The sequence below is a fragment of the Cryptomeria japonica genome, chromosome 2 (genome assembly GCF_030272615.1).
Source record: "Cryptomeria japonica chromosome 2, Sugi_1.0, whole genome shotgun sequence".
NCBI classification, from domain to species: Eukaryota; Viridiplantae; Streptophyta; class Pinopsida; order Cupressales; family Cupressaceae; genus Cryptomeria; species Cryptomeria japonica.
In genome coordinates, this window is record NC_081406.1 from 186,366,035 (window position 1) to 186,379,506 (window position 13,472).

A 13,472-nucleotide genomic window follows, 5' to 3' on the forward strand; every position below is an offset into this window, starting at 1 on the left:
TCTGTTGCCCACTAAGCCATCATCCTTCGTTTGTCCAATTTGTTCAAAGCGTACAGTCTCTCCCTCAGGCTTTCCATGTCGCCAAGTCGATTATCGATGGCGATCCAGAGACTTGGCACCATGAATTCAACTGGCACCACGGCTTTTTGTCCATACATTAGCTGGAAGGGAGTCTGTCCAGTAGTTACCTTGTAAGTTGTTCGGTATGCCCAGAGTACTGACGATAGGCACTCCTCCCAGTCATCCTTCTCCACTCCGCAAGACTTATATATCACCGACATTATTATTTTATTGGTCGCCTCGGCCTGCCTATTCGCCCGTGGATAGTAGGGGCTTGATAAGGAGTGGAAGATTTTAAACTCCGTTGTCAACAATCGGATTATGTGATTTACAAAATGGCCTCCTCTGTCACTCGTCAGTTGGATTGGAATCCCGTACCGTGTAATGATGTGTTCATAGATGAATTTTGCTGTATTGACCGCCGAATTGTCGGGTAAGGCCAGTGCCTCCACCCACTTGGTCAAGTATTCTATTGCCACTACAATGTATCTGCATCGTGGGGCTCTACTTGGTTTTAATGATCCGACGAAATCCAATCCCCATCTCTCAAACAGTTCCTGGGCATTCAATGGGTTGAGGGGCATAAAATCCCTTTTTAATGGTCGTCTGGCCCATTGGCATGTATCACAGCTTGTTACCCACTCCCTGGCGTCATTATGTAGTGTCGGCCACCACAGTCTTGCCAACAGAACTTTCCTCGCCGTGGTGTCGGGCCCCATGTGTCCACCTGCGGGCCCTTCATGTGCTTCCCTTAGGACGCCCAGAATTTTCCTCTTCTAGGACGCATCGCCGTAGGATCTGATCGGGCCCCATTTTATACAATAGGCCATTAATGAGTTGGAATGACCTGCTCCTCAGTACCAGTTTCCTTCTTTCTCCTGGTGGCATCTCCCTCGGGAACCGTGATGTCAACAAATATTCCCCCACGCTTGCGTACCAGGCGGGGAGAACCGCAATGCGAAATAAGTGAGCGTCTGGAAAATCTTCATTCACTCTTTCGGTTGGTTCTCCTGACTGGATTCTCGACAACTGGTCAGCTATCACATGGCTCTTCCCAAGTCTTACTATAATGTTGAATGTAAATTCCTACAGCAATAGCAGCCATCAGCTGATTCGTCCTAGGATAATTGGCTTGTTTACCAGATACATTAAAGCCTGGTGGTCCACATAAAATGTGAACGGGGTGGCAAGCAAGTAATGTCGAAATTTCTGGACGGAGTACACCATCCCGAGGGCTTCCCTTTCTGTGGTGCTATAATTTTTCTCTGCCTTCGACAGGAGTCTGCTTGCAAAGTAGACCGGGTGATCTAGCCAGTGGTCGCCAACCTGCGCCAATGTGGCCCCTATGGCAAAGTTGGATGCGTCAACGTGTACGTGGAACTCTTTGTCCCAGTCAGGATATGTTAGGATTGGTGCACCCACCAACCGTGGCTTCAGTTCTTGGAAGGCCTCCTCTTGAGCCATCCCCCATATATACCGTTCACCTTTCCTTGTCAGCGTGTCCAAAGGGCAGGATACTCGAGCAAAATTTTTGATAAATCGTCTGTAATACCCTATGTGTCCTAGGAAGGATTTGACTCCCGTGACATCTGTGGGTGCCTCCATTTCCACTATCACCCGAATCTTGTCTGGGTCAATCTTGAGTCCAGCCTTTACACACACTGTGTCCTAACAGCTTCCCTTGAGGCACCATGAATCTGCATTTTGGGGGGTTGAGTGCTAGGCGAGCTCGCCCGCATCTCTCCATGCATTCGCCAAGTGCGGCCAAATGTGTATCTTGGTTACTGTAGATGGACCAATCGTCCAGGAATGCCCTGAAGTTCCCTACTGACATCTTTTCAAATATGTGAAGGATTATCCGTTGAAAGGTCGCTGGTGCGTTGCATAATCCGAACGGCATTCGATTATACACGTACACGCCATCCTCCACTATGAAGGTGGTTTTTAATTTGTCTTCTTCGGCGATGGATATCTGGTTATACCCAGAAACTCCATCCATGAATGAATAAATTTCATGACCGGCCACTTCCTCCAAGATGCTATCCGTAAATGGTATTGGAAACGGGTCTTTTATGGTGACCGCGTTAAGGCATCTGAAATCCACGCAGATTCGTATCTAGTTCGCCTCCTTTTTAAGGGATATCACTATGGGTGATACCCACTCGTTGGTCTGCACTTTAAAAATAATCCCGGCTTCGAGCATACGTTCAATTTCATCATTCACTCTTGCTGCATAGTTTTTATTCATTCTGTATGGCCTCTTCCGTACAGGTACGACCCCAGGTACGAGTGAAATTTGGTGTACGCACAATTCTAGCGGCACCTCTTTGAGGTCCTTATACGTCCAAGCGAATACATCCTTGTATTCCATGAACATTTTAAACGTGGCGGCTTTCAGGACTGGGTTCCAGTCGTCGCCAACCAGGATGTTTCTTGGCTCTGCTTCCGTGTCGAGGTTTGTCGGTTTTACGGACTCTTCGTACCGGATTGGTTTTGTCATGTCAAACCTGTGTGCTGGTACTTCGTTGACCGGGGCATCCCCTTCGGTGTATTCCCCATACGCTGGTGGAAATTCGTTCTCGTCCCAATCCTCGTCAACCTGCAACATGTTACACCCATACAGCAGCTCGTAGTCCTCCATTTGCCAGTGGAAGAGCCCATTAAGGGAATCGGTCTCATCCTCAGAACATCCTTGGATTCCGAGAACGCCTTCCTCGTTCGGTTCCCTTCCATACTTTCCTCCGTCAACTCCACCTTCGCCGTCTAATTCCGACTCTGACGTGAGTTCTTCACTCACAAGTTGTGTTTTCAGGTCGATAATAAATTTTCTCCCGGCTTTCTCCATTGACAACGTGTTACGCTTCCAGTTGTGATTCACTCTAGCTGCCACCAACCACCCTCTGCCCAGAATGGCGTCCTATCCTTTCTTGGCTAGCGGAATCACCACGAAGTTGAGGACAAATGGTTGTGTCCCGATGGTCACTTGTTGCGCCATGAGCATTCCAAGGGGTTTGATACCATGTTGATCCGCTCCTAGTAAGTTGAAGGTTGACGGCCATAGTGTCGGTTTGCCAAGCTGCTTCCAAGTTTCTTCCGGAAGCACATTCACTCCGGACCCACCGTCGACGATAGTGTCAGTCAGAATGGTGCCCAGTATTCCCTACCACCGCCGGGTGCCGGCCACTGTATAGTGTCAGGACCAATGGGTCTGTAGGTGTTCTGTCGGAACCATCCGTATTCCGGGTAGCCTGACTGTGCGGGGTTACTTGGACCGTACGTAGGAGTGTTGTACATAATTGCGGCATCATTTCTAGGAGGTCCTTCATTTTCACCGGCACTTCAATATGTAGCATTTGCTTCAAGATATTTTCCTCCGCCTCAGATCAAGAAGTACTTACCGCTTCCTAGGTGCTCCTTTGTGCCAACATTTCCTTCGCCACTTCAGCCTTGGCCTCCAGCGCCCACTGCTTCTCCGTGCGAGGGTCCGAGTATGTGGCCTTCTTTGCCTGTGACCGTGTGATTGCCAATACCCGTTCCTTCGTCATGTCGATGTTGAGCAGGTTCACTCCAGACTTTGGGCAAGTTCCATCATCGTTTTCTCCAGGCCCACACCATTTGCATAGTTTTTGTGGAGTTTCTTCTGAGGTGCATTCTCTCGCAAAGTGGCCCCATTGATTGTAGGCTCGACACTGGATCATTGGCCGTCCCTTTGCATCATATTGGATTCGGCTCCTATTATTATTATTGGTCCTCCCCCCTCCCCGGTTGTTCCGGTATCCGCCAGATGATGCATTATTGTTGGCGGTTTGCGAAGTTCCGACGACCGGCTGCTCTTGTGTGAAGAGAACTTGTTGGTTCCTAGTTTTCATATTGTAGGGACATTCCTTTGTCAAATGTCCCGCAATCTGAAAAATGTCTCAGAAAGCCTTCTTGGGGCAGGACCCCTTGGTGTGTCCGTCACTCGTACAGTCGGTACACCACACGTCATTTTCTTCCGTCTTACTTGTACTCCCTTTCATGGCTTTGAATTCTTTCAACATTCGTTCCATGTCCTTTTGGAGAGCGTGCACCTTTTTACTCGATTCGCCACCACTGCTGCTTTCCCCGTCAGAATCTTCATCATCGTCAGATGAATATTTATTACTTTTCTTCTTCCTTGATGTTTTGTATTCGCTCTCTAGGTCCATCGCCCTATTATAGGCGTCGTCATATGACGTCGGGGGTACAATTTTCATTTTTTTCCGTAGGGAGGATTTCAATCCTTCAACAAACCATCGTTTTTTCAAGCCCTTAGCCGGTTGGCTTTCCATTTTACCCAACAATTCCTTCAGTCTCCTACTGTATGCCCGTACTGTCTCCTTGGTACCTTGTTTGGTACTGTATATCTCTGTTACAATTTCGTTGTCATCACGGAGCAACCGAAACTCCTCCATGAATTCCTTCTGTAGGTTGGCCCACGTGGCCACTTTTTGCTTATCTACATCGGAGTACCAATCTATGGCAACTCCACGTAACGTGGCTGGGAACTGTTGTACCCAGTCATTCTGGTCTGTCACTCCGTTGGCAAACCAAATGGTTTCACATGTACGGCAGTGTCGTAAGGGGTCTTCCTTGCCGTCCCCTGTGAACTTTGGCAATTTTTGTTTACTCGCCATCCCTGGTCGTCTTCCTGGGGGCGGTTGTGTCTGTGTCTGTGGCCCTGCGCTGCTTCCTCCGGTGGTGTTGGTGGTGTGTCCTGCGTGGACAACTGGAGGTATGGTGTTTTGCCTGTCGTGTGTGGCACCTACACCCGTACGGTTGCCCTCCCCTTCGCTCTCACACGCGCCCACTCCTGCTTCTCGTTGGTGATCTTCACTTCGTGGCGTAAGGGATAAGTTTCTAAACTGATCCCGAGTCTCCTCGACTAGATTTCGCCGTAACCTTGTTTCTTCCATAAACTCTTCGTGGCTCCGCGTCCTACGATGATCTGGCGACGCATAGAAATTTCCGTCGGCCTCTGCACCCTCCGTGACACCTCCTTGGTTCCCCTTGGGCCCCCCTTCGACAGGTTGTCCTTCGGCAAGTTGCCTCAGCCTCCGTCTATGTTCTACTTGCTGCTCCAGAATCAAGGCCCTCTGCACAGCCTCCCACTCGTTCGTTTCTGGTTTTTTATTTCTATCTTTATTCAATAGGTTTGGCATTAATTGTCGCACATTCCCATAACTCACAATACATAAATCAAAACATGTCTTTATTAATTCATCTGCTCAAATACAACTCGTGTCAATGACACTTTTATTTGAAAATAAGAAGTTCAAGGTTCAATTCCCTCCTGGCCTGGTGCCATCTCGTTTTGTTTCCCGTCGGCTGTTCTCTTCGTAGCGTTGTAGGATTTGTTGTCGTCGCTCTTCCTGGGCAATCTCCTCCAGGCGGGCCTGTTGTGCCAGCAATGCCTGTGCAAGCAACCGAGGGAGGTGGTTCATCAACCGGTTTACTGTCGGGCTAACCTCCAGCGCTGTCCACACGGCACTTGGTGGGATTTTTGCCCCCGCTGCCTCTCGTCGGACGTAGGTCTGAATGGCTACCTGGAGCAAAATTGAAAATTCTCGCGTTGCCGTGTCTTCTCCTGTGTAAAGTTCTGTTCGCGCGTCGTCGGCCTCTGGGTTTATTTCACCAACGGGTAGGCCCATTGTGTCTATGCACCATCTGTGTCTTTCGTTCCCGAGTACGTCTAGGCAACGGCACCAAATGTTTGCCCTCTCGGGTGAATAACTTAAGGCATAAAGAACATAATGCAGAATAATGTCGTAAATATCAGACAAAGTATATCAGATGTTTTATTTATAATAAGTGTATGTTACAAGTTACATTCCGAAGTATAAAAGGGTACCGAGGGGGTGCGAGCGCCAACCGTCGCACCGCAACTACCACCCCTCGGTTGCCAACTAACCAAAACAATTACACATAATTAACTAATCTTATTCCCGTGTACAATAATGCCGCCAACAGGATTTTCGTTTCCATCTATCCATCCTATAACTCGAACACATGGACAGATGTTGTAACCATGTCCAACCTTGAAAGTTTGAAGGCTCAATTCAGAAGTCTTTTGTAATGGAAGCTTTATGGCAGCAAGATTGGCCATCTCAAGGTCTGAGTCTTTGAGAACCACTACAGCCAAGAAGATTTGGAGATCTAGCAAGCCAATTCTGCTGCCAGCAAGTCCTCTACAATTACTAGAAGCCCAACAAGGAATATTCTAGTGAGGCACCAGTTGGAGATGCTTGAGCATCATGACCACTTTTAAAATCTAGGATTTGTCAAGACAAATTGGCAACCAATGTGATTGTCACCCCAAAAAAAGTAGAAAATACAGCGGATTGACAATTTATGAGAGGAGCTACCAGAAGCAATTTAACAAGCCAATCACCAATTCCCTTGATCTACAAACATAGTCCAGACTCCAATCCAACTATTGTGGAATTCCCATATTGTTGACAAAAATAACACCAAATGCCCCAGACATTGGGAAGATCCTTTTTGCAAACATAATTAGGATCACTTGCTAGCACACCTCCACAATGCATGCAGCTCTTCCTTGTCACCCAGCTTATCTATATGGAAGTCTCATAAAACAAACTGATGAACTTCATTTAACTTTATGCATAAATGAAAGGGCTTTGTATTATTTATGGACTTTTCAAATTTAGGCAGATCAGCACACAGCCCATGATGCCCGAGGCTAATGTCCTTTTTTTCAAAATCAAGCCAAGTTGAAATCCAAAACGCCCATCATACATTTTCAGTGATTTTCGGAATTTTGCACTAAGTAAATGGAATTAAAATTATAATAAAGCGAGCCCCAATGTAAAAAAATATAAAATAAGGTCTTATAATAAAACTTTATTTTGAAATAATTCCTCCCAAATATTAATCAAGGGTCCTTAAAGAAATTTGAAGAGTTAACTTTTGGAGGAAAATTTTGTTTTAGAGAGGCCAAGCAAAGAGAGGAGGCATATTGATAGACCATTCTATTTTCTGGTTTCTACTCCTTAGAGCATTGAACTTTAGTTCAATCAAACTGAGGATAAAACCCTCTAGGTCTGGAATTGGAGGATGAAAATCCACAATTCCTTGGAGTGATTTCATATAAGAATCACCATTGGGATAAACCGTTGAAATTTCAAATTGATATTAATATTACACTTGTGCTGAATGGGCAATGTGACTGGCAGAGTAGTTCTGCATTCTTTTTGGGCAGAAATTTATCAAGTCTATGGCTGTGATCTGCATAAAAGTTTACAACAAGTGCGCTAACAGCTGAATACCATCCGCCATATAAATCACTACCATTAGAACATGATAATGGTTTCCATGTGATCCTTGGTTGCTACTGATACATTATATCATAGGTGCTGCAGTGAAAAAGGTTTCATACAAATAGTCACTAGGTTCCACATAAATAAATTACATCATTATTTCCAGGGTAGCACTTGTACTTGGAGCATAATTCAGATGGACACGGGATCCATATGGTATATGCAGCTTTTGTACCGCAATCATAATAACAATCTGAGTCTGGATTATACTGTGCAGCCCTTTGAAATCGCTGTCACAGCCAGGGCATTGATCATTAACATTGATCCTTGTGGCAATTTTATTATTGGTCCAGACTTGCACTTCCAATATGAGCAAGAGTTATGAGGGATATTTATATTCAGGTGCAACGTTGCATCACCTTCCTAGAGCTTCCAGTTGTGGCACCTATAAAATCACTGTCACAGCCAGGACATAGATCATTGTGGCGATTCCATCATTGGTCCAGACTTGTGCCTTCTAATATGGGCAAGGGTTACAAGGGATATTTATATTCAGATGCAACATTTCATCACCTACTTAGTGCTTCCAATTGTGGGAGAGTTATAATTCAAATCTGCATTTCACAATTTGTTTAAGAATCTAAACAAGTTGAAGGTTTCATGGTGGACCTCATAATTGTCTCATAATATTCCAAAGATATTTTCAGTGACTGGCGCAAATTTATTTCAGAATCTAGTAATTTAGAGACGTAGATTCAACCCCAACAGAATGGTATAATCAGTAATTTTGTGTTGATAATTATATGTAAATCAAATAATATAAATTTAAAATATTCCATCCAAGATATTACACTGAGATTCTTGAAATCTGTCTTAGGATGTTTACAACTTATCTGAAATAGTGGCAATGTAACTTGTAAAAGGATAAGCACCATGTCGTTGAAGCATTGCACTAACAAGGATACATAATAGGACCAAAAGCCGTTATAGAAAACAGATTGTTAGTATTTGCCAACCATTATGATAAAACAAACCAAACTGAGGATAAATGCCTCAATACACAATCAGAGAATAAAAAATGGAAGCTGAAAGTCGCACCCATATGTTAAGCGACAAACACAGTTATGAAAAGTCCCTGTAGAAGATCACTGCAAATCAGGAAGTGATTAATTAGTAATGACGAATGCTAGTGTATGAGTTTCCCACACTGGAAATCTCTTGGTACTTTCACAACTGAATTAAAAACTGTTTGATGGAAATTCCAAAGGCATTCCAGCACCAGACACAAGGGTAATCACCCAGTCAAAGAGTTTCATAGAAGTAGCTTAAGCTGTAGATGTAAGCATTACATATGGTTGCAGAAGCCTCCTACTTTGCCCAAGGAATGATTATTTGATGAAGGATAAAAATTTTAAGTGACTTTATAAGTTTATTCCAGTCAGAAATTAGAATAGACTATAGCCACCATCTTCCAAATTATCCAGTCTAAATAGAAGGTTCTTATCAAAGGCCTTTCAGTTCATTCCCCATACTGGGCTATATTCTACTATTTTGCAAGGTTTACTTAAGTTGCTGCATATATGTCCTTCTGCCCACGCTTGTGCAAAGCTGGCTCACAAAGGTAAAATTTTCATCTTTTCTAGCCATTTGCAGCTCCTTTACATGCAGTACTTTGGAAATAATAGTTCATTTAAAACTTTATACCCTCTCACATTCGGTTGCTTCCTGGCACAACCCATAAACCTAAATGTTACTCAAAAATGTTATTGAAATAGTATGCTAATTTGATCATTATATTCTGTTAAAGGGTCATTGTCTATGGTAATTATATTTTATTCCAATCCAGATTTTTTCTCTAAATACCAGAGAATTAATCATAAAGTTGTTTCCAACTTTCATCCAGATAATCCTTAGTCCTCATTTCTCCAACCTCGCACTCATCCAATTTTCAAGTTGGGGGTCTAAGTTGTCCGCTTACTGTTGTTTTTTAGTTTAACTTGATCAGTCCTTAAGTCCATTTTCCTGGTTAAATAACCCTTCAACTGTGTGTATGTTCATGTGAAAGTGTGCGTTTGTGTATGTGTGTGTGTGTGTGTGTGTGGGTGTGTGTGTGTGAGAGAGGGAGAGAGAGAGTGTATGTGTGTACAAATAAGGTTTCCTTGGAAAGATCACAAATACAAGACAGTATACTCATCATGGTATCCTTGCAACAACTCAAATGATACAAACCTACCAAGAAATAAAAAAATTCAAAAGCTACTTACAACACAGTTACTGCTATCATTATCACCTATAACATCAACTTTTAATTTATAATATCTCTGAACTGCACCCGGCATGCATGTAAGCTTTGACAAAAAAGCAGAAAACAAAGATTCAAAAGCTATGCCCACAGCTGCTGCTTAACTTGATTAGAAGTTAAAAAGCGAACAGCCAGAACAAGTTCCAACTTGTTGATGTGTTTTTTATGACTACGTCGAACACAGAATAAAGTTATTAACGGTCGCCTTACCCTCTCTTGATCAAAATTAGTCCGTATGCTAAGATTGCACAAAAGTCCAAACGGCTAATTCCAAGGTTCCTCCAGTGCGTGGACGTGACTCAGTTGATTGATGGGTTTGCTGTTAACCCAAGGGGCCTTACGTGTGTTCAATTGAAGAAGATAATAAACTCATGTAAGCTCGAGGATTTCTATATGGATGATTTGCAATGAAAGCCCTAATTTTGGATTTTTTGATTTTCGAACTATGCAAAAAGTAAATGAGAGTAGGGTAGAGAGAACAATGCTAAAGCTAATCTAATCCTAAGAACAGGAGACGGGATCACTCATGTACAATCAAACCATGCTTCGCTTCACCAGCAGAGCACAACTACGCAAAGGTGGTGCAATCTTCAAAGGGTGTGTAGAGGTTTTTCAGATCACCAATGTGGACCATTGAAGCGAACAATCTTTACTGATGATCAAAGTTAAGTGTACACACATAACAAAAAGGCTCAGGCTAACTTTGCACGGTATGCAACAATCAGCTGCACACCAAAAGTATGAGCTCAAATTTTGCAACAAGTAATCCTATCAAATCCGGTTCTCCTAACAACATGTAAGCAAATCTAATCTAACTAAAAAGAGCAAGACCATGCAGATTGCTAAAATAGAACAAGAATACACCATCAAAATCGAACAATGTATTAAGTTGGCTACTTCAACAGTCCTGATGCAACAATCTCAAATAATAATCTCTCCTCCCTTACAAATGAGGGGGGGTCACCCCTTTATATAGGCCTCAGGCCATGATTACACATGCAAACCTGTTGACGTGTATTTTGTACACTATCAAACACAGAATAAAATACCTAAGGGTACCTTATCCTCTCTTGAGTAAAGCCTCTAAATGCTGAAGATGTCGCGAAAAGGATCAATCGGGATGACTTCAAGGTTCTTGTATGTAGGGTCTCTACGTGTGGATAAGCTCTCTGTGGTATGATGTGATTTGCTGGAATCACAAGGGGACTTACATTTGATGATTGAACGTCTGATCTACTTTGAATATTGCTGGAACACAGGCTCTTACTAGCTTAGATTTGAAAAAAGGAAAAAAGATGAGGGCGAGGAAAGGATCTAATCCTAACAGTAAGAATGTAAGAGCAATGAATGATCTTTGATGGAATTCTAACTAAGTCTTGTTTTGACATCCCAGGACCATCTCCACAAGGTTAGTGCGATCTTCGAAGGAAAGCTTTATGATATTCAAATCATCACTGCAGACATAGACACCATCAAGTTTGATGCATATCAATGAAGAAGCGATAATTGAAATTAGGCTTAAGCTGAACGATTCTAGTTGACTACGCAAGGCAAGTCTGCAATCAACAAACTGCTAGTAGTATGGATGTACGAATTCCACCATCAATCAAGCACATTTCTTCCACTCATCTAATAACATGAAATCAAATATGAGAAGTATAAAGACCATGCAAATTGTCGAATCGACCCATAAATTTCACCATTTCTTCAATGAAGTTACAAGTCTTTTACAACAACATCTTGGCATCAATCTTTGCCTTCTCTCTCTACTCTACTCTAATTGCTATTCTCTCTCTATCTTCTAACTGCTTCCAACTATTCCTAACTATTGCCTTTACAAAATGAAATGCCAGGGCTTATATAGTGCCCTCAATACAATTCGATGGCTTAGATCAATTCGAGATCAATGGCCAAGATTCAACAATGAAAACCCTAATTAGGGTTTGTTACAACCATTACATAACATTTAATGCTTGACCAATGATAAAATTGTATTGCTTGGACGCATGTCTTCTCTGGAAAATTCCACCAATGGATAGCTAGGGTAGGTACATCGAAGTTTGTGCCACCTTCCATGAGTTAGGTACATTGAATCTAGAAATGCTAAGGTTGACCACACTGACTGGAGAAGTGATGACTAGGATGCCACCTCGTCTGACACTTGTAACTTGGTAAATATTCAACTTGATGTTGTTGAGAAGCTAGCTTTAATTAATTCATCTGGAACTATCTACTTCTTCAACGAACCCTTGTTCTAACTTCTTGTGTCCCTGATGTGTAAGATGATTGATGTACCTCGCCTTGGAATACTGGATTGGAGAAGTCGCCCTTGATGATGTTAGTCCAAAGAAGGCCGTCCTTGTCGATGCTAGGCTGGAGGAGGTCGCCCTTGTCCTTGCTTGATCGTCCTTGGAGGAGACCGTCCTTGATCTGGCTTGATTTTACAACTCCGAGATCTCCATTTGATGCCTACACAAAATATTAAAGTTAGTCTTTTGAGCATCAAACCTCAAAGCATGAAATTTAAGGCCTTACAACGGTAAAACTTAAGATATTAATTTGAAAAAGTCATGATAAATCAAGAACTACACATTTTCAAATTAATAATGAATGGAATTTGGATCTTCAAGACTTAGACTTTACAAAATTGCAATGGGATCATAATAAGTCTTGAATAAGAACTTCAAAAAATGATTCTTCATACCTTCCCTTTGAGTATTTTAGTACAAAACCTTGAAAAATGAAGGAAGAGGACCGGATTTTGTTGGGCAAGATTTATAGTCCTTCCTTGGATGAAGTACGCCTCCTCTAGTTTGAAAAAGAATAAACTCCACTAGCCTCTTCAAAAATCTGGAAATTCGCCTTCAAATGTCTTCACAAGCATCAACTCCACCACCTTAAGTCTTCAACACTTAAGGAAAATTCGCTCCAAATAGGCCAGCTTTCGCACTTCTTTGCTCTCCAAATCGCACTTTGAAATAATGAGTGAATGATTTGGATAATGAAAAAACACACCCCAAATATATAGAGCGCTCACCATTTCATTTCCCATAGGCCGACTTGACAAAATAAGCCAAAAAATAAAATATAAAAAACACTAAGAAGAAGGCCGACTTGATAAATAAAGATAAAATAATGCCTTGTGCGCTCAACTTTTAATTTTTTATTTCGCAAAAATTAATTTTAAATGCCTTTATAATAGAAATTCGATTTTTTGAGGCCCAAAATTAATTTATTAAATGCCAATTTAATTAATTTTTTCAAATATTTCGAAGTTGATGATTTTGGCATTTTATGCGATTTGGAGGATATTAACGCCCAAGTAGAAAATAGTGAATGCCAATAACTTCGCTCTGGTCCCTTGGAGAGGGACAGGAGCGCCTTTTCACTTTTGTCCTCAATCCTTCGTTTTTTAATTGCCAATTCACGTTGTGGGGCTAGCAATGATCCCTTTCGTCCCTTCAGTGCATGTTCAACTCGTTTTTTGCAAGGCAAAATTGATGTTCTAGAGATTTTCGCTCTGGTCCCTTGGTGAGGGACAGGAGCGCCCTACCATTTATCTTTGGACTTCATTTTCCAAATCGCCAAATTCATGATGTGAGGTAGGCAATGATCATCATCTCTCGTTCTATGCATGTTTTGCTTGCTTTCTCAAGGCAAAATGAGTTCCTCTCAAGGTTTTCGCCCTGGTCCTCCAGTGAAGGACAGGAGCGAATTTTGCATTTGTGCTTAAGATAGTCGATTTTTAGGGTTGGTTCCTTGTTCATCGTCCTTCGAAAGACATTTTTGACTTTTGCATATCCTTGCCTTGA

The 13,472-nt window shown here is 42.5% G+C and overlaps 1 protein-coding gene across 2 annotated transcripts in view; it reads right to left on the bottom strand.

The window, feature by feature from the left end:
* The window catches only part of LOC131053710 (uncharacterized), a 45,408-nt gene that overhangs the window by 15,654 nt on the left and 16,282 nt on the right, over positions 1-13,472 (bottom strand). Inside the window, exon 3 of one of the 2 annotated variants that reach the window (XM_057988320.2) lies at positions 11,956-12,129. The exons of the other annotated variant lie outside the window; for it this stretch is intronic. Within the exon in view, the coding sequence (XP_057844303.1) occupies positions 11,956-12,129 (174 nt within the window). The remainder of the gene's footprint in view (positions 1-11,955; positions 12,130-13,472) is intronic. 2 annotated transcript variants of the gene reach the window in all.